General features: G+C 45.1%; 1 protein-coding gene across 2 annotated transcripts in view; it reads left to right on the top strand.

The window, feature by feature from the left end:
• Window positions 1–26123, top strand: part of TMEM132C (transmembrane protein 132C) — a 247260-nt gene that overhangs the window by 199181 nt on the left and 21956 nt on the right. For both annotated transcript variants that reach the window (XM_083418171.1, XM_083418172.1), the window contains exon 5: window positions 15898–16041. In XM_083418171.1, the coding sequence (XP_083274297.1) occupies window positions 15898–16041 (144 nt within the window). The remainder of the gene's footprint in view (window positions 1–15897; window positions 16042–26123) is intronic.

Genomic DNA, 26123 nt, shown 5'->3' with positions numbered 1-26123 from the left:
ACATGTCACTGAAATAGCCTTACATGGAACAATTGCATAACATTTCCCCAACTATTCCTGCTGTCGCTTTCCACCCTTTACTCTGTCAAACTGTAGGCTGTAAGCGGGCAGGGTCCTTTCCTCTAGCACTCTGCAGTTTACATTGTGCAATGTGCTTCACTGACTGTTATCAGGAGAATCAGGAAAGGCATAAGATGTGTCCCCAAAGAAAGTCCTTGCAGCTTGAAACACTGCTTGCTTAGAAGAAGCCAGTGGCTGCATAAAAGGCAATCAGGGCACAAGCTCTTTGAAGGACCACCATATCCATTTACCCACACACTAAGTTCTGCAACCCTCCTTGTTTGCCCATCACCTTGATAACAGAGAATAACAGGGATGAAAGAGAGGGCATTTTCTGTGGTGGCCCCACCACTCTGACACTCCATTACTGCTCATCTCTGGAAGGCTACCACACACCAAACATTTTGGAAGGCCTTGTAAACACTTCTTTTGCAGGTGTCAAATTTGCAATTTTCTTGCTTCTTCTGTGGATAAAATATTTTAGATGGCTAGCATAATATTTCTTTCACTGGCTTTTGCTGTGAGGGTTTCCAAAAAGGTGGGCCAGAAATATGATTAAATAGATTAATAAAGGGGAGGGTCTTTAATCTTGACTACTTAACCCAGATGGTAACACTTTGAGAATTGCTGCATGCTAGTGCTGTAGAGACATCACCTTGCCAACAAAGGTCCATATAGTAAAAGCTATGGTTTTCCCAGTAGTGATGTATGGAAGTGAGAGCTGGACCATAAAGAAGGCTGATCGCCGAAGAATTGATGCTTTTGAATTATGGAGCTGGAGGAGACACTTGAGAGTCCCATGGACTGCAAGAAGAACAAACCTATCCATTCTTAAGGAAATCAGCCCTGAGTGCTCACTGGAAGGACAGATCCTGAAGCTGAGGCTCCAATACTTTGGCCACCTCATGAGAAGAGAAGACTCAATGGAAAAGACCCTGATGTTGGGAAAGATGAAGGGCACAAGGAGAAGGGGACAAAGGAGGACGAGATGGTTGGATAGTGTTCTCGAAGCTACCAGCATGAGTTTGACCAAACTGAGGGAGGCAGTGGAAGACAGGAGTGCCTGGTGTGCTCTGATCCATGGGATCATGAAGAGTCGAACACAACTAAACGACTAAACAACAACAACAACTTAACCCAGATGGTAACACTTCGACAGTTGCTGGAACAACTTGCTCCTTCTGCCTCAACTGTAGTGTTGCTATCCATGGTCCTTAACCAAATGAACTCTGAATCAGCACCATGGTCCTTGCCATAGTTCCTAGTATGAAAGGAAGGAGGAAGGGAGAATAAGAAGCTAATAGAACAAGCAGTTGGGGGAGGCCAGTAGTGGGCAGCTGGAGTTAACATCTTGATTTGCAGTATGTAGCTAAATCTCGTGTGCTGCAGGCCTTTAATTTTATTTTATTGATTAGCTAATCAATGCATTGTTTAAATGCCAGGCAATTAATCAGCTGGAAATCTTTTAACTGGTTAGCAGCCCTAATAAGGGAAGTCGCAATAATCTTGTGCTTTCCCAGCATGCACTGGGAAATCCATTCTCTTCCGATGATGTCCAGCTGCCGCCATATCTTGAAATGTGTCTTCTATTTCTTAGCAAATGGAGGCAATGGGCAAATAATACTTGTCTTTTCACTGAACTATGCCTAATTATATTTAGCGTTACAACTCTTCCAAGCAGAGAGTCCTGAGCTGAAGGGGGGTCAGGGTTGAGATCAAGAAATGGGGTCTTAATCACAATTGAGACACATTGATTATGATGGGTCGGGAGAGAAAAGAGAGGGGAACTTTCCACATTTACAGCTTTTCAGAGGGCGAAAAGAGAAGCAGCCATGTGTGAAGGCGTGCCACAGATTCTATTTCATGTCCTTATTAATTTGCATTTCTCATTACTGCTAGAGCTGGATTATCTAATACAATCATCTTATCAATTTTGTAAAGGATGTTTTTTAGAAAACGATGACTGGAAGAGCTGGTGGCCCCCACACGGTGTAGCTGCCCACATTATACTGCCATAAAGGGGTGGCACATGTAATGGTGCTCCTTGCCATAGTATGTTTTCCCGTCCCTCAAAGACAGTTGTGCATTTTTCTTTATAAAATTAAAGGTGTGCACTCTCAACTGGTTTCATATGATAATGAAATAAGGTGTATTCACTTCCATTGTCCACACTAAAATTTTGTTTATTTGCCTCTAAAATAGGCATCCTTTGCCTGATCTGTCTGAAATTTAGCGGTTAGGAAGTCACGCCTCTAGGCCATTGCTTGCTCTATCTATCACAAGCATAGGCAAACTTGGCCCTCCAGATGTTTTGGGACTACAACTCCCATCATCCCTAGCTAACAGGACCAGTGGTCAGGGATGATGGGAATTGTAGTCCCAACACATCTGGAGGGCCGAGTTTGCCTATGCCTGATCTTTCTTTCTTTCTTTCTTTCTTTCTTTCTTTCTTTCTTTCTTTCCAACCACATTTACACACAGTTAGACGCAAGGCAAAATCCTAATCATGATCCATTACCTCACATCACAAAAATGTTATTTCAATTTGTTTGCAAGTGTTTTATGTTGCTCTCCTTCATGGGAAAGTGGATATTTTATTTTATTTTTTAAAGTTTCGATAGCTTGCATAATTGAATTTTAGCAATGCAACCGTCATGTGGCACATCAAAAGGAGCCGTCTGTCGACTGCCACTTTTTTTGAGAGTCCGGATGTTAACAGGGTGACCACTTCAAAGGCACTTCAGAAGAGGCATCAAGGATCTTAAAGATAGCTCTGAGGCATCCGAATTGAGGAGTGTGGCGCACTCCCCACACCCCCTGCTGTCTTAGAGATGTCAGTGTCTCAGGTCCACCGAAAATGATTGACTGGCATGTATTTTAAGGAAGGCAGGACTGCATGTGCATTTCTAAACACTCCAAAGTGGTGCCAGCATTCCCGATTATTCTATAAGAAAGGGCTATTTAATTAATGGTTGTCTCTATGCAGAGACTTTAAAACTAAGGCACTGCAATTCATTCACGGTGAATCAGAGGAGTCTCAGGTCCCTGCATCCTGTTCCTTCCACCCACTCACAAAGGCTGGCAGGACTTTGTCTTAAGTCATGTTGTTTGGGAAAGGAACAAGCAGATAGAAGCAAAATTAAATAGGCAGCTTTATAGGCATGGCATCTAGGCATGCTTGGTGACTGATAAAGGAACCAGGTCAACCAATCTCCAACCTGGTGCCCTTTGTCTGTTTAGGACTACAATTCCCATCAGCCATAGCCAGCATGGGCAATAGCCAGGGGTGAAGAGAGACACAAAGTCCAAAACATCTGGAGGGCACCTGGTTGAGGAAGCTAAGGGACCATGCAGAACAGAGGTAAAGGTAAAGGGACCCCTGAGCATTAGGTCCAGTCGTGGCTGACTCTGGGGCTGCGGCGCTCATCTCACTTTATTGGCTGAGGGAGCCGGCGTACAGCTTCCGGGTCATGTGGCCAGCATGACTAAGCCGCTTCTGGCGAACCAGACCAGCACACAGAAATGCCGTTTACGTTCCCACCGGAGTGGTACCTATTTATCTACTTGCACTTTCACATGTTTTCGAACTGCTAGGTGGGCAGTAGCTTGGACCAAGCAACGGGATCTCACCCCGTTGCAGGGATTCAAACTGCCAGCCTTCTGATTGGCAAGTCCTAGGCTCAGTGATTTAGACCACAGCGCCACCCGTGTCCTTATAACAGAGGTAACTAAACTTTTTTTATCCCAGGGGCCACATTCACCCTCAGACATCTCTCTGGGGGGAACATGCAAGTGGTGGGCATGGCCAACCTGCACCCTACCTTCTCACCACGCACACACCACACACATGGGCAGACCGGTGACGAGAATGCACAGCCTTCCCGCTACAGCTGATCTGTGCAATTCAGCTGAGGAAGGGGGCTGTTGTCCCTTCTCTGCTCATCAGGTGATCATTCTGATTGCCCAAAGGGCAGGTAACTTCCATCCACACCAGACCACTGGGCCAGGCAGAGAATTTTCAGTCTTTCCACCTATCTCAATGCTGTGCATACACTTTTCTAATTACTGCTCCTGACAAAATGGGTTGGAACTTGGATGAAAGGCAGCAAAATTGACTTGGGGGCTGGATAAGGCCCCTGAGCTAGGATTTTGCCACTCCCGATGCATAACATCATGCATAAAGGGTGGAGAGATAGCAAATTAAAAGGGGATTGCTGCAACCACCGATTAGCAGTTACAGTGAGCCCCTTTGAAGTCCATTTGCAGGAGCAGTTTGAACTTGAACTGTGCCTGCAAAGAAACAAAGTGAGGCTCACAGCACACCCTGTTCAAGGCATGCTGTCAATGACCATGCTAATCAGGTGATCATTGTGGAGGACAACCCCTCTTGGCTTTCTTATAAAGTTGGGTGTCCAGACATACCTTGTAGCAGCTTTACTGGGGAGATCCCAAAGAGGAGCTGATCATCAGAGGGCACTCTATCAGCTCCTATCAGCTGATTGGCATCTGCTTGCAAAGGAACCATCACTTATCATCATAGCTTGTCAACTTTCCCCTTTTCTTGCGAGGAATCCTATTCGGAATAAGGGAATTTCCCTTTAAAAAAGGGGAAAGTTGACAGCTATGCTTATCATGCAAGGTGTGGATATGGTGGGCATGCTTTCAGAGAACCAGACAGAGGTGAAATTGGGACCTTTGCCAGGCCTAATTAGGTCCACAAGGTAGAAGTTGCCCACCTCACTTGGGAGAGTATCCTTAAGACAATCCTGTTAAAGTTGGGAATTTCTTACTATACCCATTCTGCAGATTGTTGTAGAAGCAGGAAGGCTTTCATAAGCTTGCCCAGCAGATTAATTCCTGGGGTAAGATGAGTTTTCCTTCACCCACACACCAGCCCTTACATTTTAGTTTTATAGCTCTGTAGGTTTGTATGTAGCTGTGCTCTGAGTTGCACACCTTGCCACTTAAAAAACACTTGTTTTTCCACAAGTGTTTCTGGCTGTGTTTTTCCTCCCTTCCCTTAGCTCTGGCTCTGAGTGCATACGTGGGAGTGTTCACAAGTCAAGTTGGCCAAAGGGCAATTTTAATCACAGGATTATGTTGATAAACAGAATCCCTTGCCTAACAATGTTCCGCTGCTAATCAGCTGTAATCGCCACTGTGGATAATAACTCTAATCTGTGATTGCAATGTCAGGCTGGCTCGTAATGTGGCTTCACAGTTTCTGAATATGCAATGAAGTCCATGTTGTTGTGAGTTTTGTTGTGGAGTTTTGTTCCAGCACCCTACAAACTGTTTCTTCCCTACTCATGCAGCTTTTAAAAAAAACACCTCAGGTCTTCCAAAACAAAGAAAGGCTTCCAGATGTAATACTGCGTCCAAAGTGCTCGCTTTTATTTTAAAGACCAAGTTTCAAGTCCTTAAGATTTAACATATCCATGCCTGAGACTCAAATCAATTTCCTTAAATAGAAATGTGACTGCTTGACTTATGTTAATAATATCGTCATAGTCTTGAGGTCTAAATGTTAAAACAGTGCTGGGGAACTTCAGACTCAAGGGGCAAATGCAAGCTTCCAAGTCTCTCTCTGTGACCCATGAGTCTCTTCCAACACCATGCCATCTCCCCAGTCATACCCTCTCTCCTGCTTTCCACCCTCCTTGAGTCTTTTTGCCTGTGCTATGACTCTACTGGGACGTGGGTGGGCACTGTGATCTAAACCACAGAGCCTAGGGCTTGCCGATCAGAAGGTCGGCAGTTCGAATCCCCGCAACAGGGTGAGCTCCCATTGCTCGGTCCCTGCTCCTGCCAACCTAGCGGTTCGAAAGCTCATCAAAGTGCAAGTAGATAAATAGGTACCACTCCGGCGGGAAGGTAAACGGCATTTCCGTGCACTGCTCTGGTTCACCAGAAGTGGCTTAGTTATGCTGGCCACATGACCCGGAAGCTGTCTGCAGACAAACGCCTGCTCCCTCGGCCTATAGAGCGAGATGAGTGTTCAACCCCAGAGTCGTCCGCGACTGGACCTAACGGTCAGGGGTACCTTTACCTTTATGATTCTACAGTAAATTAGTACTGATACACACAGTGCATAACTAAATGGTAATTTACTCCTACAGGATGCAGTGATGGCCACCATCTTGGATGGCTTTAAAAGACAGACAAATTCAAAAGGTAGAAGCTATCAATAGCCTGTAGCCATGATGGTTATGTTCCACCTCCATGGTCAAAGGCAGCAACATCAGTTGCTGGAAACCACAGAAGAATGAGAGTGATGTTGCTCTCAGCTCCTGTTTGCAGGTTTCCCATAGCCTTCTGATTGGCCATTGTGAGAACAGGATGCTGACCTTTGACCTGATCCAGCAAGCTCTTCTTATGTACTTACCAAGGAGATCTAGAACATAAGGGGGTGGTCATCACTGTCAACACTAGCAGCTTAAACTTCAAGGGATTTTATTTTTTATTTTATTAATAAATGTTATTAAAGTTTACAAGGAGAAATACAAAACCTAATGAAATATCTTTTTTCTCCAACATCAATCTAAGTAAGATAAAAACATGATGAAAAACAAAAAGAAAGAATAAGGGTGAATTCTAAAGGCTGTTTCTAGACTTGCGTAGAATGGAGGGAGTGGGGTGGGAAACAGCCACATAAGAGGACCACAGACTTAAACAGCGCTGCTGAAATGGTTGTAGTCAGATTACTACATCAAAGAGGGAGAGAAAGACCTGGCTGCTGTGGAAGGATATAAAATTGCTTTTACCTTTCTGACATATGGAAGGCCTCTCTTGAGAGACTAACAGTGCAATCATGTACATTGAAATGGTGAACCTCAGGCTCAGGGGCTGAATGTGGCCCTTCAGGCCTCTTGGTTTGGCCCTCAGGACTGTTTCCCAGGCCACACCCCTCACTGATCCGGCTTTACACCATATTTGAGTGTTTTTGCCTGGCTGTGCTGTGTCATTGAACTCTTGATTGTCCGGGTGGAGGAGAGAGAGGAGAGAGTGAGTTTGTGTCAAAACTGGCCTACTGTGCAAAGGCAAGATTTGCATTCATAGTGGGACCTTGGTTCTCGAACGGCTTAGTTGATGAACAAATTGGCTCCCGAACACTGAAAACCCGGCAGTAAGTGTTCCAGTTTTCAAAGGTTTTTTGGAAGCCAAATGTCCAATGCAGCTGTCAGCTATGGTTTCCTTTTTTTTTTTTTTAAGATATTTATTAAAAGTTTTGTAGTTACAGAAAGAAAGTATAAAAGAAAAAAAAGAAAACAATGAAAAATTTGACAAACAATACGTCAAAGATAAATACAAAAAAGAAAAAGAACAATACATCAAAACAACAAAAGAAAAAAAAGCCAATACATTTAAAAACACATCCAATTTCCATATCCTTATCCTTCATTTACTTGTTTCCTCGACTTCCTCACACCTCCCTTTTTTGTATTCTAATTCAAATTAGCTAATTCAGCAAATCCTTTCCCTCTTTCCAATTTTTTGTTCTATAGTTTATCCTAACACAATCTAACTTTAAATTTTCCACTTTAGTTCATTAACAATCAGTTTTTACTTAATTCTTTATAACATTTCTGCTAAAACCATGTAACTTCATTCCAGCATTCTTCTAACATTCATTAATTTTGCAATATTTCTGTAAATATACTTTAATTTTTTTCCAATCTTCTTCCATCGACTCTTCTCCCTGGTTTCGGATTCTGCCAGTCATTTCCGCCATTTCCATGTAGTCCATCAGCTTCATCTGCCATTCTTCCCGGGTGGGTAGATCTTGTGTCTTCCAATGCTTTGCGATGAGTATTCTTGCTGCTGTTGTGGCGTACATAAAGAAAGTTCTGTCCCAGTCAGCTATGGTTTCCAGGGTGCCTGCACCAATCGTAAGCCATGCCTTGGTTTACGAATGTTTCGGGAGTCAAACGGACTTCTGGGATAGATTGAGTTCAAGAACCAAGGTTCCACTGTATTTCTTTACTTACTTTTGCCTTGGTCCCTGCCTACTGCTGTCACGTGGCCCTCAGAAAGTTGCTTAGATGGAATGTGGCCCTCAGCCTGAAAAAGCTTCTCCACCCCTATTCTCTCTACCCATATGTAACCCCCATTCAGTTCAATGGGATTTACTGCCAGCCTCACAGGTAAGCATGTCTAGGCTTGCAGCCTGAAAGCCTAGCACAAAATGAGATCTTTAATCAGTCTTTGTAGTTGGGGGAATAATTTATTTTTGAGTTAGAGAGAAGCAGTGAAATTTCTAGGATCTGTGATGAAATCCGAAGCTCTTTGGGAGTTTGGTTGAAAATGCAACTCATCAATCACATTTTAAACTCTGCCTCTCCTGTGTGGGATTAAATGGGGGGGGGGGGAGTTTCTGTGCTTGTACCACCAATTCATTGTGCCTATCAAGTCATTAGAGAAACAAGCAAGAAAAATGCTTTTTAATGTTGTTGCCTGTTAATTATCTATTTACATGAAGTAATTATGCTCCCCTTTGTATACTGGGAGTGTTTGGGAATTAATTAATTCCTGTCTGTTTGCAGCAGAAAAAGAAGCAGCTTTACCTGCACTTGAAACTTTATCATCTCAACTCTTCAGATTTGTAGTCAGCTATACAGACCCTAGAAAATGAAGGCCCCTTGGTCAAAGAATTGGCAAAAGGCTTCCATGTAAATATAAAGTCAAGTCACTTCCCTTCTTTCTCCTGCTCTTTGCTTTCTGTTCTGTAGTCCTTCCTGAAGGTAAAAGTAATGTAAAGGACCCCTGACAGTTAAGTCCAGTCACAAACAACTCTGGGGTTGTGGTGCTCATCTCGCTTTACTGGCCGAGGGAGCTGATGTTTGTCCGCAGACAGTTTTTCTGGGACATGTGGCCAGCATGACTAAGATGCTTCTGGCGAAACCAGAGTAGTGCACAGAAATGCCATTTACCTTCCCGCCGGAGTGGTACCTATTTATCTACAGTGGTACCTCAGGTTACATACGCTTCAGGTTACATACACTTCAGGTTACAGACTCCACTAACCCAGAAATAGTACCTTGGGTTAAGACCTTTGCTTCAGGATGAGAACAGAAATCGTGCTCCGGCGGTGCGGCAGCAGCTGGAGGCCCCATTAGCTAAAGTGGTGCTTCAGGTTAAGAACAGTTTTAGGTTAAGAACAGACCTCAGGAACGAATTAAGTTCTTAACCTGAGGTACCACTGTACTTTCACTTTGATGTACTTTTGAACTGCTAGGTTGAAAGGAGCAGGGACCGAGCAACGGGAGCTCACCCCAGGGATTCGAACCACCGACCTTCCAATCGGCAAGCCCTAGGCTCAGTGGTTTAGACCACAACGCCACCGAAGCAAGATGCAAACTCTCCTGTGTTATGATAGTGGCTTGTGGTAGGAACCAAGGTTTCCACAACTCATCGCTTGGAGGGAAGCAGTTCTGTAACAGATCAGGGATGGAAATGGAGAGCAGCATCCACTTTTATGTTATCATTGTAAGAGCAAAATAAATCAAGTCCCTTGTGGCACACTCCAGTCTTACGTCGGTCACCAAAACAATATCCATAGGTACCTGCATAACTCCCTCAGATGGCAGTGTGCCTGCCAGTACTTCCTGTGGCACCCATGAAAGGTGCCAGTGGATACCCCCTCAGAAATCCACAATCCATGAGTGACGGCTTCCTCTTTCTACTCATCTCCTGCATTGAACATGCCAATATTCCATTGTATGGAAGAATTGAATGCCTACTGTCCCTCTCATTCTGAACAGAGGAGGAGCGTGAAGAGCTTCTCCCTGTGGCTGCTGATGTAAGTGCCCTTTCTTCCATCGATGGGAGACACACCCGAGCCATGTTGTAGTTCTCTTTTAGATATGGCAGCCATTTCATGGTATGTCATGTCATCATGACAGCCGTTTTGTGACTGCTGCCCATGACATTTGTTCAAAAATCCAAATGTGTTCACTGGCCCTCAAAGGTTGGTGGTTCCTGATTTACAAAACTAGATGAAGCAAATATTACAGCTACGTCCTATGTGAGTTTCCTCGTCCTTTGATCTCTCCCTTTCCAGTTGGATCCTGTTTCCCATTGGTGCTTACTTCCTCCATCCACCCATTATTGTCAACCCCTCCCCTCCTCATTTAGTAACATAATAATATTTTTTTATTTATACCCCGCATATCTCGCTGGGTTTCCTCAGTCACTCTGGGCAGCTGCCAACAGAATTATAAAAATAGAATCAAACATTAAAAACTTCCCTAAACAGGGCTGCCTACAGATGTCTTCTAAAAGTCAGATAGTTGTTTATCTCCTTGACATCTGATGGGAGGGCGTTCCACAGGGCGGGTGCCACCACTAAGAAGGCCCTCTGCCTGGTTCCCTGTAACCTCAATTCTCAGAGTGAGGGAACCACCAGAAGGTCCTTGGAGCTGGACCTCTGTGTCTGGGCAGAATGATGGGGGTGGAGACGCTCCTTCAGGTATTCTGGGCCGAGGCTGTTTATACCATCATCACGAATGCAGAAATCATTGTGAAAGTACAAGACCTCCCTGCAGAGGGGAAGGGTCATGGAGAAGTCCACTTGCACCAGGAAGTGATCCAACCATGGCACTTCTTTTAGAAAGTCTTTTCTTTTGTCTACCCTGAATCTTCCAGCATTCAGTTTCATTGGCTATCCACAAGTTATAGTGTTTTGAGAGAGATACTAAAGCATTTCTCTATCCATTTTTCCCACACTTCTTTCAACTTGCTTCTTCCTCCCAAGCTAGCTACTTGATTCTGTCTCACGGTCTCTGGTGCCATTTGACTAATGGGAATGCATGTTACACAGACCTGTGATTCCCAGCAGCACACATGGAGGTGGAAAATACATTTCTCTGAATCCAACAGTTGCACCCTTATGATTTATGAACTTGGACAGTTCCTAGGCTAATAAATCACAATTGATTTTGACAGAGATGAACTATTAGCCTCCCACTCCTGTATTCTGGTTGAGCTAGCACAATAGTTACCCATCCCAGACTAATGTCAGTCATCTGTAATGATGCTAATGGTACCTGTTAGATGCTTTTTAATGAATGCTCCTGAAGCTGGCTATTCTTGCAGTTTTAGATGCTGGTTTATGTGGGAGTATTTGGGGGCTGGGATATAAAAATTCAGCAAGCCATTAGCACAACAAGCCATGCCTTTGATTTCTTTCCTCCCAGATGTAAGTCCCCAAAGTAATTAATCAAAATAAATCCATTCATATGCAGGTTTTCTGTAATGAAACCATTAGCCGAGGGCAGGGGATTGAAGTGTCTTAATTACAGATACGATAAAAGACAAGTAGACCATTTTGCATCCATGAGTCGGAATGAACCAGTGAAATTCCATAAGTTAGTCCATAGCTTTGTAATACCCATTCGTAAACTCGCCAAAAGTCCTGGAATAGGAAAGAGAGATGGTTCACAGTGCAAACCTTGGTATAGCTACTCAGGGAAAAAAGGCCCATTGAGAGGCACCTGCTTCCAGAGAAATCTGCAGCATAGATGGGGGAAATCTGGCCCGGGAGCCATATGTGGCCCTCCAGCCCTCTCTATCTGGCCCTCAAAACTCTCCCCAGGCCACACCATCTCTCCTCAAGCCACAGTCCCCCACTAGCCTTGATTCACAACCTTACTGAGAGCCTTTACCTGACTAGAATGTATCATCAATCTATGGAAATGTTTCTTGTTTGTCTCGGCAGAGGATAGAGAGAAGTGCTTGCAGAAACTGGCCAACTGTACAGAGGTAGCATTTGCATGAATAGCTCCACCCACTTTTGCCACTGGCATGTGGTCCCTGGAAAGTTGCCCAGAACAGAATGTGGCCCTTGGGCTGAAAGACAGCCCCCCCAACTCAGCTGTAACTGTACAGTGGTTAAGTGGGAGGGGTGTGGAGATGGCAGAAGAAGGGGCTGGTTATTTCAGGACAGAGTGAGCTTAAGAAGCCAAATGCCAAGTGGTGTTGAAATGGAGGATATACCTATAGTTTCCTTCATGCTCTGGCTGCAAACCCACTCCAAACCAAATCCATTTGGGCATGCAGGAAGCACAGACATGTGTGCTGCCTTTGGTGGGTCCCCTTAAAAGGCAGCATGCAAATATATATTAATAATTATAATAAGAATAGACTAGAATCATAATATCAGCATACACAATCATGGTAGGTGGGAACATCACTGGTAATGGGCAGAGGTTGCTGTTTTATTATAGTGCATGACAATGTTTGAATAAGATATCCTAGCTTTTGGTATAAATGATAGCCAAAGGGCAGCTTCACCTGAGATGACCTCATTTCCCACCTCAACTGTTTCATTCTTTTTTCTTTTCTTCCTCAGTGGAAGGAATCAAACTGGCAGCAAAGCATCTGAAGATGGGGGGTGGGGGTTAGAGGGGAGGGTATGGCTTTCAAACAATTGGAAATGAAGCAATGGGTACCTTTGGACATTCTTTGATCCATATTTAAGTCGACAACAAACAAAAAATCCCTTCTTTTTGACCTCTGTTGCTGCTTTTGCAAAATGTTCCAGTCATTTTCTAGGGCTGCAAGTTGAAAACGTTGCATCCGGCAAACTTTGAAGTTCTTTGCAAAAGGGAGACCAGGATATGGGGTTCAACAAAGATAAAACTACATGAAAAAGCAATCTGCTTTTCATTTAGATCAGAACTCTTTTGAAAGAAACGGTGTTCACAAAGAGCTCCCTTTCAAGTTTTGGAGGTCCTTTCTCGCTTTTGCCTGAGCAGTTTCAACTGGGGAATTAGTCTAGGTCCAGGGTGGCCAAAGTGGTAGCCCTCAAGATGTTGTGGACTGCAACTCCTGTCGTTCCTGACCATTGCTCATGCTGGCTGAGGCTGGTGGGAGCTGGAATCCAACATCTAGAAGGCCAAACATTTCCCCATCCCTGCTTTAAAGTGACGCTGTCCATGGTGCTTCCTAGAGTTTCTAGCCAAGACCAGGGGTAGGCAAACTACCCCAGATGTGGCTCAATCGCCTTCTCAATCCAGCCCGTGGATGGTCCATGAATCAGCATGTTTTTACATGAGTAGAATGTGTCCTTTTATTTAAATTGCATCTCTGGGTGGTTGTGGGGCCTGCCTGGTGTTTTTACCTGAGCTGAATGTGTGCTTTTATTTAAAATGCACCTCTGGGTTATTTGTGGGGCATAGGAATTCGTTCATTTCCCCCAAAAAAAATATAGTCCGGCCCACCACATGGTCTGGGGGACGGTGGACCAGTCCACAGCTGAAAAAGGTTGCTGACCCCTGGGTTAGAGATAGGGAAGCTCACTGAAGGTTCCCTCTGAGCAGCTCAACATTTATGTGGTTTATGCAAAACTTTTGATTGTTTGATTATTTAATTGTTGTTAGCCGCCCTGAGCCCGGCTTCGGCTGGGGAGGGTGGGATATAAATAAAATTTATTATTATTATTATTATTATTATTATTATTATTATTATTATTACTCTGAAACCAACCTCATGGCTCCCCAAAATCTCACACTTCCCTCTTTACCAGAGGTTGCAAGGACGGAGAGTAGAAGCAGCATTGGGGTGGAGCGCCTACTGCCCTCCAGATGTTGTTGGACTCCCAACTCCCATCAATCCTGGGCAGCACAGCCAACGGTCAGGGATGATGGGACTTGTAGTGCTTAGTTTATTTTTTTGGTTGCTATTTTGTTAATGTTGCTAATATTGTTTTAGAAATTATAAATGCTGTATTGATCTGTTAATCATATAATGTGACTTTGCTTTAATGGTGATGTTTAGCTTATGTATTAGTTGTTGCTTTGTTTACGATGTTTTATAGATTGTAATTGTTTCACTGATTATTTCATCTATGATTAATGCTTTATTTGTGATGTTCTATTATGTTGTTGCTTTGGAATTCATTTGAAATATACAGTATTTTCCTGTTTATAAGATGAGGCTTTTTTACTCAAAAATAATGTAAAAAATTGGGGGTCGTTTTATACGTGGATAGTGCAGAGGGGGGACGAGTGATTGGTTGCAGCTGCAAGCAGGAGCTTGTCTGTGGCAATTGGGTGGGTGATAGTGGCTGTGGCAAGGGCTGCTTTGGATTGGCTACTGCTGTGGCAATTGTGTGTGCGATTGCCGGCTGCTGCCGGTGAGCAGACAGACAGCTGGTGGCATCAGTGGCGCGCACGATTTTCAATGCATTTCACTCGCGTGAGTGATTTTGGGCAATCCTCCCCACAAAAAAAGCTCAACAATTCTGGGCCATCTCCCCCCCATTTTCTTAAATCTGAGTCTCCCAAACTAGGGGTAGTCTTATACATGGGGGCATGTTATACATGGAAAAATACGGTAATCAATCAATCAATCATGAGATCTCAGGTGGCCCCTTCCAACTGTTGCTCCCCAAATTCCATTTATTTATTTATTTTCCTGCCAGCCACACAAAGCTGCAGTCCCACCTGAAGGCAACCCTGTACAGGGAAGGTTTTAATGGTTGATATTTTGCTTTCTTCTGTTTTTATTATTTTGTTGGGAGCAACCCAGGGAGGCTGGAGCAACCCAGCCAGATGTGTGAATAATAATAATAAAATAATAATAATAATAATAATAATAATAATAATAATAATAATAATAATACATAAGTTGCAGGTCTGCTGTACTGACTGCCTATACCAGTTGCTGAGGATCATGACTGAGAGAGTGCTAATGTGCTTGTGATCTGTTTGTGGACCTTCTTCTGGCAACATCTGACTGGCTACCATGGCAAACAGGACGCTAGATCGGCTGGACCTCTGGTCTGATCCAGTATGGCTCCTTATATTCCTGTGATATCACTGTCAGAGTCGTATGGCCTGTGTGCTTGCTTCTGCACCTGCTAGTATGAACTTAGCATGCAAAACCTAAAAAGAGTTCTGCAAGATTAGGCCAGAGGACGACTTGATCCAGCATCCCATTTGCCAGAGTGTTCAGCCACGTACCTCTGGAAGCAGAGCATGAAAGCAAAAGCCAGATCCTGATGCTCCCCCTCACCCAGCAACTGCTGTTTCACAGCATTTATTGCATTCATATCTCACCTTTTCACCAATGAGGTCAAGGTGATGTATATGGTGTCCCGTCCCCCCATTTCATCCCCACACCACCCTATGAGGTAGGTTAGATTGAGAGGCAGTGACTGGCCCAAGAACACTCAGGGAGCTTCATGGCTGAGTGGGGGTTTGGACCAAGGTCTCCCAGGTCCTAATTCAATACTTTAACCATTACACCACACTGGCTCCCAGTTCCCAGTGTCCACTTTGCCTTTGAACATGGTGGGGGTCGTTTCATTTCATCTTCTTGGCCATTGGTGCCCCGCTTGTGCTCCTTGAATTTGTTTAATCCCCTTTAAAGTCATCTACAATAGGGAGCCAAACCTGTGGCAACAAGCTCCATAAATCCATAGTACACACAAGAACATTAGAGATACAATACATATCCATTGGTTAAGTCTGGAAGGTGTAGAGCAGCCTTTCTCAACTTGTGGGTCCCCAGATGTTGTTGAACTACAACTCCCATCACCCCTAGCCAGCAAGACCAGAGCTCAGGGATGATGGGAGTTGTAGTCCAACAACATCTGGGGACCCACAGGTTGAGAACCGCTGGTGTAGAGGATCCTTCCCCTACCTGGTTCCTTCCAGATGTCCTAGGACAGCGTGATCTAATAGTCAATGGTGGTGGGGGCTGTTGCCCAACAGCACTGAGAAAGCACCAGGATGGGCAAGGCAGCTGTAGAACTTCATTTCAGGTTTCCTCGTTATCTCAAGAGCTCCGCTGAAGCAAAGCAATGGCAGCAATCCTTTGTTGTTTGCACTGCAGGACACAGAGATCCTGAACACTGCGATCCTCACAGGGAAGACAGTTGCGGTCCCCATCAAAGTGGTGTCGATTGAAGAGAACAGTGCTGTGACGGACATCTCCGAATCCGTGGAATGCAAGTCCTCTGCTGAAGATGTCGTCAAAGTAAGTGGCAGGATCATCACCCCACCACCACTAGTGGGCTTGAAATGTGCATCTCCCAGGGGCTGAACCGGCTTCTTGAGCTATTGGATCTTCATGATCCACAAGCCGTCTTGGGTCAATAACTTTGTAGTGGCTCTTTGTCTTAACTTTATTTGTTTGTTTGTTTCTTGCATTTATATCCCAACTCTTCTCCAAGGAGCTCAAGGTGGTGTCAGTGGTTCTTCCCTCACCCATCACTGAATTCCCACAACAATCCTATGAAACAGGTTAAGCTAAGAGGCAGTAACTGGCCCCAGGTCATCCGAGTGTGTATTTGACTCCTGATCTCCCAAGTCCCTAGTCCAATGCTGTAACCGCTATACCACACCAGCTGACTCTCCACTGTGTTTGGGCACTGACACTTTTTCTCCTTATGTATGCTTTTGTGTGATCTCAGGCATTGCCTGCATTTTCAGTGGGTGAACAGCAAGCCAAAGGGTGTCCTAAAGCAGGCATGGGCAGTCTCCAGGCTTGAAACATCTATATGTATATTTACTAGAGCCCAGTGGTCCATCAGCCAGAGCCCAGCACAAAGCAGTGGCCAGGGGAGTGGCTGGAGTCAGGTACAGGCTCAACCAGCACATCACTCTAAGCCAACCATGGCTTAATTCTGGATCCTGTGGCCCTCTGGATATTGTGGGACTTTAACTCCTTTCTGCTCCAGCCAGCATGGTCAATGGTCAGGGATAATGAGAGCTGTAGTCCAGCAAGACCTTCAGTCATCTAGTAAACAAGTCAAGTTATTTGGACCTTAAAGGTAAAGGGATTCCTGACCATTAGGTCCAGTCGTGACTGACTCTGGGGTTGCAGCGCTCATCTCACTTTATTAGCCAAGGGAGCCGGCGTACAGCTTCCGGGTCATGTGGCCAGCAGGACTAAGCCGAACCAGAGCAGCACACGGAAATGCCGTTTACCTTCCCGCCGGATAATAGGTACCTATTTATCTACTTGCACTTTGACGTGCTTTCGAACTGCTAGGTTGGCAGGAGCAGGGACTGAGCAACGGGAGCTCACCCCATCATGGGGATTTGAACCGCTGACCTTCTGATCGGCAAGTCCTAGGCTCTGTGTGGTTTAAGCCACAGCACCACTACTGATATCCAAAACCAGACTGGGCAAGGGCAAAGAGATTCATTCTGACCCCAAAGGAAGACAAGGAACCTCGGAAGCTTCCTTACACTGAGCCAGGTCACTGGTCCATCTTGTACTGGCAGCAGCTCACCAGGCTCCCAGATGGGGGTCATTCCCAGCCCTACCTGGAAATGCTGGGGATTAAACCCAGTACCTTTGACATGTAAAGCTTGTGCCCTGAGCCACGGTTCTTTCCCTAAAAATAAAGTAGGGTTCCAGGCCTCATCATTCTGAATAAAGGGCTGAGTCAAGTCGGAATGTAGGGAATTGCCTTATTCAGAGTCAGACCCATCTAGCTCAAGGTGGCTTTCCAGAGTTTCAGACCGCGGTCTCTCTCAACCCTACCTGCAAATGCTGGGAAATGAATCTTGGACCTTCCTCATGCAAGGCAGATGTTTTTCTGCTCAGCTACGACCCATCCCATGAAGTAGCAAGGAGAGAAGTGGAAAATATGACAGCCAGATTTGCTGGTTGGCTCTTAGATGGCAGAGGGAGCGACTAGAGCCTTGCTGCCTCCCCCCATTTGCTTCTCTAAGTGGCTTTCCAACAAAACCAGTCCCATAAAGTATTTCTTTGATCAATAGGTTGGTAATACTACCCTCCCCTCACCCACTCCAGCAATAAAAGTTACACGACTCAGCAGGTAACTGATGTCCCTGCTTGATCTGCCAACTGTCTCCCCCCAACTTCGGCTTCCGCCCTTGACAGCCCCATCGCTCCTTTGCGCCTAGATTTACGTGTGCCTTCACTAGCTATAAACATGCTAGACCTCCAAGTGATGGCTCTAACCTTTTAAAAGTGGACCAAAATATATTTACAGTGGCACTAAAACATGACTAAGAGCCGAATCTTGCTTGCTAAGCTCGGTTCCACCAAGAAGATCTCTGTGTCTATTAATAATGGCTGCCCCCTATCCCTGACAGCAGACCTCTCTTCACTTGCTGAGAGCCTAGGCAGGGCTTGCCTTCCAAGCACGGTGCTTTTCAAATCACACAGTGGGTTTCAAACTGCTTTCCAGTGAACCTGAGACCCCTAGGAAGTCTATCTAAGAAGGTCCATAGGAAGGGTCAGGCCTGCCAGGTTTGAGGAGTGAGCCCATAGACTGGGAGTAAGTGGGAGAGGAAATGGACCTTAACAGTGACCCCAGGCTCACCTGCTTTCCCAGAAGCCTCTCTGCATCAGGAGCCAACTTGCTACCACTTCCCATCATACTGCTGAGAGTCAGAGGACTCTGTCCTGAAAGCCTCAGAAGATTCACAGCTTCCTTTACAGAACTAGAGCCAGTGGCTGCTGGAACAGGCAAGACCCCTTTAACTGGAAGACACATCGCCCACTGAAGATGGGGAAGAGCGATGGTGGTAGAGCACACTTTGTCGACATGCAGAGGGCAAGGAGGCGAGCTGGCTAGCCCCGGGTTGGGCCATCTCCTTGTAGCCATCCCACTGTGAAGACCTATCCCCTCTGCTCCAACGTAAATCAGTGACCCGGTCTTCAAAGCCAGGGCACACTATCAGCAGATCGAACTGCGCACACAGAATAGGCGTGAGGCTTGTGAAAGCATACTACAACTACAGATTTATTAATCATAAATCAGGACAAAGAAGCATGTCATCTCTCTCTCTCTCTCTCTCTCTCTCTACGTCTTCTCAGAGAGACCAGGAAAAGCAAAAGCTATACACACAACGAAAGTTCCCAGCAAGCAGTGCGGGAATGTAAACAGACATGTGACACGCAACAGTTCCACACGTCTGCTCATTAAGGTGGAATGGAAATCTCAACACAATTTTCATGCAGGAGGTTCCAGGTTCAGTCGCAGGCATCTCCAGAAAGGGCTGGGAAAGGCCGCTGGACCTGAAATCCCAAAGAGCCACTGAGAGTTCAGATAGAACAGGAGCAGTCATGTGGTGCCCTTGAGATGTTGTTTGACTCCAACTCCCATCAGTCTCAGCCAGACTGGCCAATGGTCAGGAATGAAGAAGCTGTAGTCCAGCCAAATGTGGAGAGCACCATCTTGGCTACTCCTGATGTAGACAATGCTGAGCTTGATATGTCAGTGGTCCGACTTGGTTTGTAAGGCAACTTACTGTGTTTCTCTGTTTTCCCCAAACTGTGGATAGTGTGCCTCCAAGAAGCACATAAGGAAGTTCAAAATTCTCTCTCCCTCTCTCTCTTTCACTCTCTCTCTCACACAAATCCAGAACCAATTGCCTAGTCCCGAAATAGACACTCTCCTGTTTATTTGTGTGTCTATTTAAATTAAAGCGAATGAAGCATTCTCCACCATATAACTCAGAAGCATCTAACTTTGACAAAAAGAAAGCTGACAGAGGAGAATTTCCTAAGCAGATCAGCAGGTAATTGTTGCACTCTTAAGTTTAAGGGGGGGTGTTCCTTCCCCATTAGCAGGAGCTGAGTTTTTAAAAACTCTGCATCTGGGGAGTCAGCCTTGGGGTGGAGAACAGAGAGAGGGAGAGAGAGAGAGAGATGTGAAATAATTTATAAAACCGGTATTCAGCTATTTCTTTAGCACCGCCAAGCTGTTATGATGGATTGTTTCAAAGTGCTTAATAGCACTGGATTGCTACACTCTTGTCAGATGCAAATTATTGAATATATGTTTTTTTCAGGTTGCAGGCTGAGTTGGCTTTCTTAGCAGATTAATCAACTAAAGCCAGCTGATTAGTTGAATTGGTGAGGTATTCTCAAAGAAATGTTATATCCTGGAAAAGGCTGAAGGATAGTGGTTTATTGGGGGGGGCAGGGGGAAGGACCAGAAAACAAGTAGAGACTGCCAGAGCAGACTTTCCCAACCTGGTTTTCTCCAGATGTATTTGATCTGCCTTCTGCCACCCCATACCTTCCTTCCTTCCTATGTCAACCAGTCCATGCGGTTTCCTCACTTTCCTCCTCCTGAGGCTCCACTCACACAGAAGCTCATTTCATTTCCCCAATATTTCCCTGTTAATTTCTGTGTTATATTTGAGCTTTCACATGACCTAAATTCCAATTCTGGAAATCAAGGGGAGTCTTGTGACAATTTAGTGCTCATTTCCATGTTAATTGCTAACAGAAAAGAAACCATTTGCAACCCCCTTTAAAGTGGAAAATCATGGGAGTAAAGTGATGAACTTTAGGGCACTATCACAGCATACAGTTCTTTCCTGCTGTTTTCACAGAATCAAGGGGAAACAGGCATGCATGTGTGAAAAACAGGGAAGAGTGATGTTGTCTTATGATATTCATCATTGTGTTGCACCATGACCACTGGTGGGCATGAAATCAAAATGTCAGAGCTCCATAATGCAATAGGTGCTGTAATGTGACAGGAGCACTAGAAAACGAGACAGTAGTGCTTATAATCAGGAAAACTAATGCAATACCCCCAACATCTGATTGCTCAAATGTGCTTTAGCCTCAGTGCTTTTGTAGAATTCAGCAGGGAAGAGGATGGGAAGGAAACTAGAATAAGTTGGCTCTACTCAGTATTGCCTCTGGTTAAGCCTATAGTTGGCTCTGGCTCGACTTACTGTTGGCCTCCCTTGTTGGCCTCCCTTGTTACCACCCTACCAGTCCGAGGGGGTACCAGCCACTACCGTGTGTTGGACAACAGCTCCCATCAGTCCCAACCAGAAGAGCCAGTGGTCAAGAGTGATGGCCCAACAGTACCTATAGAACACAAGCCATGGTAGGCTAGCAATGTCAGGGCTGGTAGAAGCATAAGGTGATCTGGGAAGGAGGAAAGAGGACTAAAGGAGCAGTCAAGATTGATGGGCAAACCAGGCAGTAGGATGGAAGACAAGCTGGACTGAGGCATGACTGAAGTAGGAAGCTCTCTTGTACTCTTTCTTGCCCATGAGGATTTTCAGTGGCCAGTTTGGTTGAGCAGAGTTAGCCCAGGGCCTGAAGGTACTTCATACTTTATTGAGACTCAGCCGTAGGCTGTTCTGGGGAGAGTCACAGCAGGGTCGCACACATTTGCAGCAACTGCTTATGGAAGTAAAATTATTTTGGAAACAGTTTAGAAAGAAATATGTATTAAGGTGGGCAGCTGGTAGAATCTCCTACTTGTCTTCTCTTGCTGACCTGGTGCAGGAAGGGGCTGAGGGTCACCTAGAGGTCTTCACAATGCTTCAAGCATCTTCAAAGCATGTGAGCATTTTTAGACTCTGTGCAAGAGATTGTGCAATGAATTTCCACTCTTGGGCAAGGATCTTGCGCTAAGCTGGGGCTGGGGAAATCCCACAGTATGGCATCTCTGGAACACATGCACACCCACCCACCAAAAAAGAAATGTTGCTTTCGATATTTGCATGCCTCCAGAGTAAATGTCTATCAGCCCTCACCCATCCTGAGCAGCACTCTTTAAATCTGCAATTTCTCTCATACTTTAGGAAGATACACAGAAACATTGTTGTTGTCGTCGTCACGTGCTGAATGTTATGGGTAGATACTCAAGTCTACACACAACTTTTTCAATCTGTTCTCTTTGAATTGTTCTTTGCTCCTTTCTCCTTGCTGCCCAGCTCTCCATTTCTTTAGCTTGGGTTCTTTTAAGGACGATCGTTTGATAGGATTTAAAACTGTACATTACATTTTTACAGCGGGTTATGGGAGAAAATAAAAACAAGCAACTAGCCGGGGAAGAACAGACTTCTGATAGTTCCCTTGGAAGGAAACAGACCTTAGACTGCAAATAGTGCTACTGATTTAGGGCCCAAAAGTTTGCATGGATCAAATAAAAGTTTACATTCCACTGGGCCACTAAATTCCTAAGTTGGTATCAGAACACTCTGGGAACCCTGGCCCTGGACTTTTTAGTTCTACCAACCCTATGTAGGCTTCTGGATTAGGATGACAGAGACCCACATTTGAATCCCTGTTTAACCATAATGGTCACTTTGGGCCGGCCACTCTCTCTCAGCCAAGCCTACCTCACAGGGTTGTTGTGTGAACAAAATGGGGAGGAGGACTATTTGCATCACACCAAGCTCCTCCAAGGAAGGGTGGGGCAAAAATGTTTCCATAACCTATCACAATGACTCTCCCTATTTCCTAATGCACACATCAGGTAAGCAACGTTTACTTTAGCAATGCATCCACAAAGAACACCCCCCCCAAAAAAAAAACCCCCAACAACAGAAAAACACCCTATGATGCATATTTTACTCATTTCTTTAAGAAAGACATGTGGTCATTAAATTAGTTCAGAGGTTCCCTAACTTTTGTGGACCATGTAAAAATTGATGGGGGTCTCAGCAGATGACAATATATTTTGGTTGCCCATCATTCTCAAAAACAGTACTATACAGTGGTACCTCTAGTTATGAACTTAATTCATTCCAGAGGTCCTTTCTTAACCTGAAACTGTTCTTAACTAGAGGCGTGCTTTCGCTAATGGGGCCTCTTGCTGCCACTGCTCCGCCAGCACACGATTTCCGTTCTCATCCTGGGACAAAGTTCTCAACTCAGGGTAACTCTTCTAGGTTAGCGGAGTTTGTAACCTGAAGCATTTGTAACTTGAGGTAACACTGTATAATGAGCCCTACAATGGGTACATTAAACTGGTCCATGGGGGGGGTATACTATAAGGCAGGGGTCAACAACCTAAGGCCCATTGGGCTGGAAGCAGCCTGCGGAGGTCATTTGACCGGCCCACAAACTAAGGTGCCTGTTCGGGCGCTGTGCTAAACTGGTGCAGTGCAGTGCCGGGACTCACTTCTGCAGTGCTGAAAATTGCCTCTGCGCATGCGCAGACACCGAAAATTGAATATCAGCAAGCCAACTAACCAAGAGGGTGGTGATGAAGGTGCTGCTTAGCAATTAGACAGAGTGACCTGATGTTTACTGAGGTAGTATTTTCTCTGAGTGCAGCTCTGAGGGAGTTTTTCCTCTGTTTGCTGACTCGAATTTCTCCCTGCTATTTACAAGGCCTAATGGAAGAAAGAAAATCCCCTGTTGCTTCTTTCTCCTCAAACTGCACACTCTTTTTGTTCAGTTTGCTCACTAACATTTTATTAGGATTTCTTTTCTCCCCGGACTCTCTCTGCGTTATTTAACTGACTTTGCTAAGTGTTCAGCTGTTTGGGAAATGCAGCCCTGGTCAAAAAGGTCTCAATTGCTATCATCAGAAAGAAAGGGAGGGAAATCACATGGAGTTCCAATTACAGACATTGTCAACTGTTCCTCAACCTCTGGAGTAGATGCTTTTAAAAGGCAGGCTAGTGGCAAGCAGTACTGTCAACAGCTTTTAGGTATGGGAAGGGGGGCAGGGAAACAAGCCATATTACTGGTGGACATTTCCTTCTATTTCTGTTTAATAAATAATGATTTCTGTTTAATGAATAATGTGAAGCCAGCTTTTAACAAAGCCTAACGACTAGCTACTTTTGGTTTAATATGCCTCCTTCAAACACACACTGCATTTTTTTTATCCTGTTCCAATTCCTTGTGATTGAAGCTGAAAGCTGGGAAGGCGACAGGTGCTAAATTTGAAACCTGGTTCTGTGGGCTGCATTTCATTCCACATATTGCGGCTAGCAGGGAGTCTTCATGAGCTGACTAAGTTGATAGACCAGGCAGGATTCCCACTTGTTCCCCTAAAGAGAAACTGATTATTGCATTCTTAAGGCCTGAGGACTTCTAGATCTCAGGCTGTTTAATTAAGTCCATGCCCAGGAGGCTTACTGTGTGTTGTGGAAAGGAGACTGGTCCCTCAGAAGCTGGTATTGTGCATAGCCCTTTGAAACCTTCTTTCTCCAAGACAAACTGGTATGAACAGGAGTGGAGGAAGAGTCTGAGATGCCATACATGAGGTTGACCTCTCATTGGCTGAAATGCAAAATGATGGGACATATCTAGGACTTGATGAAGGATTCTCATAGGGACAGAGGATGCTGCTAGGGCTGCGCAGAGTGCCTTCCCCCCAGCCTGGACCAGTGCCGGATTTGCGTATAAGCAAAACAAGCTATAGCTTAGGGCTCCACTCTCTTGGGGGCCCCCCAAAAAATTAAAGGGGAAAAAACTGGATGTACATTTCCAAAATATAAAATAAAAAACAAATAAAACAAAACCTACATGCAGCAACAGTGTTTTGTGTTCTGTAGGCTCCTATGATGTAAGTAATGGGCCCTGCCTGCTAGCCTGCTCCCAAAAATGTCACTGGTTTGCTCATACACACACACACACACGCGCACACAGTGGTACCCCGAGTTACAAATGCCTCAGGTTATAAACGCCTCAGGTTACAAACTCCGCTAACTGGAAGAGTTAACCTTGAGTTGAGAACTTTGCCCCAGGATGAGAACATATAAAGGGCATATAAAGGGACATATAAAGGGCCCCATTACCTTCAGTAGCTTAGGGCCTCATCAAACCTAAATCCGGCCCTGCCCAGGACCCAGGTCTCTGACCCCAGCCCCTGGGTTTGGTTGATCCAACCCAGCAACCACACACCTGAATTCAGCCCCAAATTGGGCTGGGCTAAAATGTTTAATTAGGGCTTTAGAAACCCTAATTAAGCAAACAGTTGGGATGGCAAGGGAGATGCCATGTCTCCAGCTGATAACGCTTGTGCAATCTATTGCACAACTGTTTGCTAAGGTGCTTTTGTTTGTATGCAACAAGTATACCACTGAGTGATGCTAAAATTGTGCTATCTTTGCTACAGCCTTTTGAATCTAGCTTTGTAACCGATTGGCTGCTGGCGTTAGTTACTGTGAACAGCTGCAGACTCCTCCAGGTTTGCAATCTGAGGATCTTTCCCTTTGCCTCTGAACTGGAAAGGCCAAGGGCTGAAGCAGAGAACTTCTGGTTGCTGAGCAGGAGCTCTGCCACTGAGCGATTTGTCTCTTCCCAGCCTTCTGGCATCCTGCCTCTAGCATCCCAGTACTTAAGGGTACCTCCGAACAACAACTGGCCTGCTTTCAGGTAGACCAAGGTTAGACTCTTCCCAGCAATTTGCACCAGTCACCTTGATAGAGTGTGATTTATCACTGGACAAAGCTGTTTGGAGGTTTAATGCAACGGCCTTTGCTACAAGAGGTGCCAGTAAACTAATAGGTGTTGTGGGGTGGGGAAGAGAAGTGGAGGGAAAGGAAATAAGGAAACTAGAAAAAGCATTTTGGAAATTTTGCTTAGGTCCGTTCTTTTCTTCTGTGCTTTATCTCCCTCCCGCCGCCCGCCTGCTGCTACCGCCACTCCCGCCCCAATGTTTCCTTGAAATTTAGAAGGAGCCGTGGAAATGTGGCTGCAGTGCAACTTTGATAATCAAGGAAAGTGCTGAGGGAGCGTCACATTGAGCACCTGAAAATGCCAAAAAATAAAAATAAAAATGCCATGCCCATCTCTCTGCTCAGCAGAGCACAGGATTTACATAAAGGTGATTGCAAATCTCTCTCTAGATGGCAAATATCAAAATATGTTTAAAAGCCCCAAAACATTTCACAAGGTAAAAAGAAGAAGAAGAACCAGGATAATAGAGGGAAAGGACACAGCAGGGCTGCTATCCTTCCCAGGCTGCATCAAGTGAGGCCTTTGAAGTGGAAAGTCTCAAGAAAAGGATAGACAGTTTCCCTTACCAGCCTGCTTCCAATCCTGTACACTCAGCTCCATTTCCTCATGCACAGCATCCATTTTAAGCATGTCCCATCGCAATCACCCTGCCAAAAATCATCCTGGGAGCTGTAGTTTGTTAAGGGTGCTGGGAACTGGTGCTCTGTGAGAGGTGAACTACAGTTCCTGGAATTCTTGCGAGGGGCTATGTGCTTTAAATACATAGTGTGTGTGCAGCATCCATTGTAACAGTAAGTCACTAGTTTTCTCTCTGATCCTGATCCAGGAAGCGCAGATACTCCTTGTGCAATGCCTGTATTGTTTCATAGGCTCAGTGTGTTCTCCCGCCATCAATCCCTCCA

This window comes from Podarcis tiliguerta (assembly GCF_965153285.1).
Source record: "Podarcis tiliguerta genome assembly, chromosome: 16".
Classification (NCBI taxonomy): domain Eukaryota; kingdom Metazoa; phylum Chordata; class Lepidosauria; order Squamata; family Lacertidae; genus Podarcis; species Podarcis tiliguerta.
This window is presented reverse-complemented; position numbering and strand designations above follow the sequence as displayed.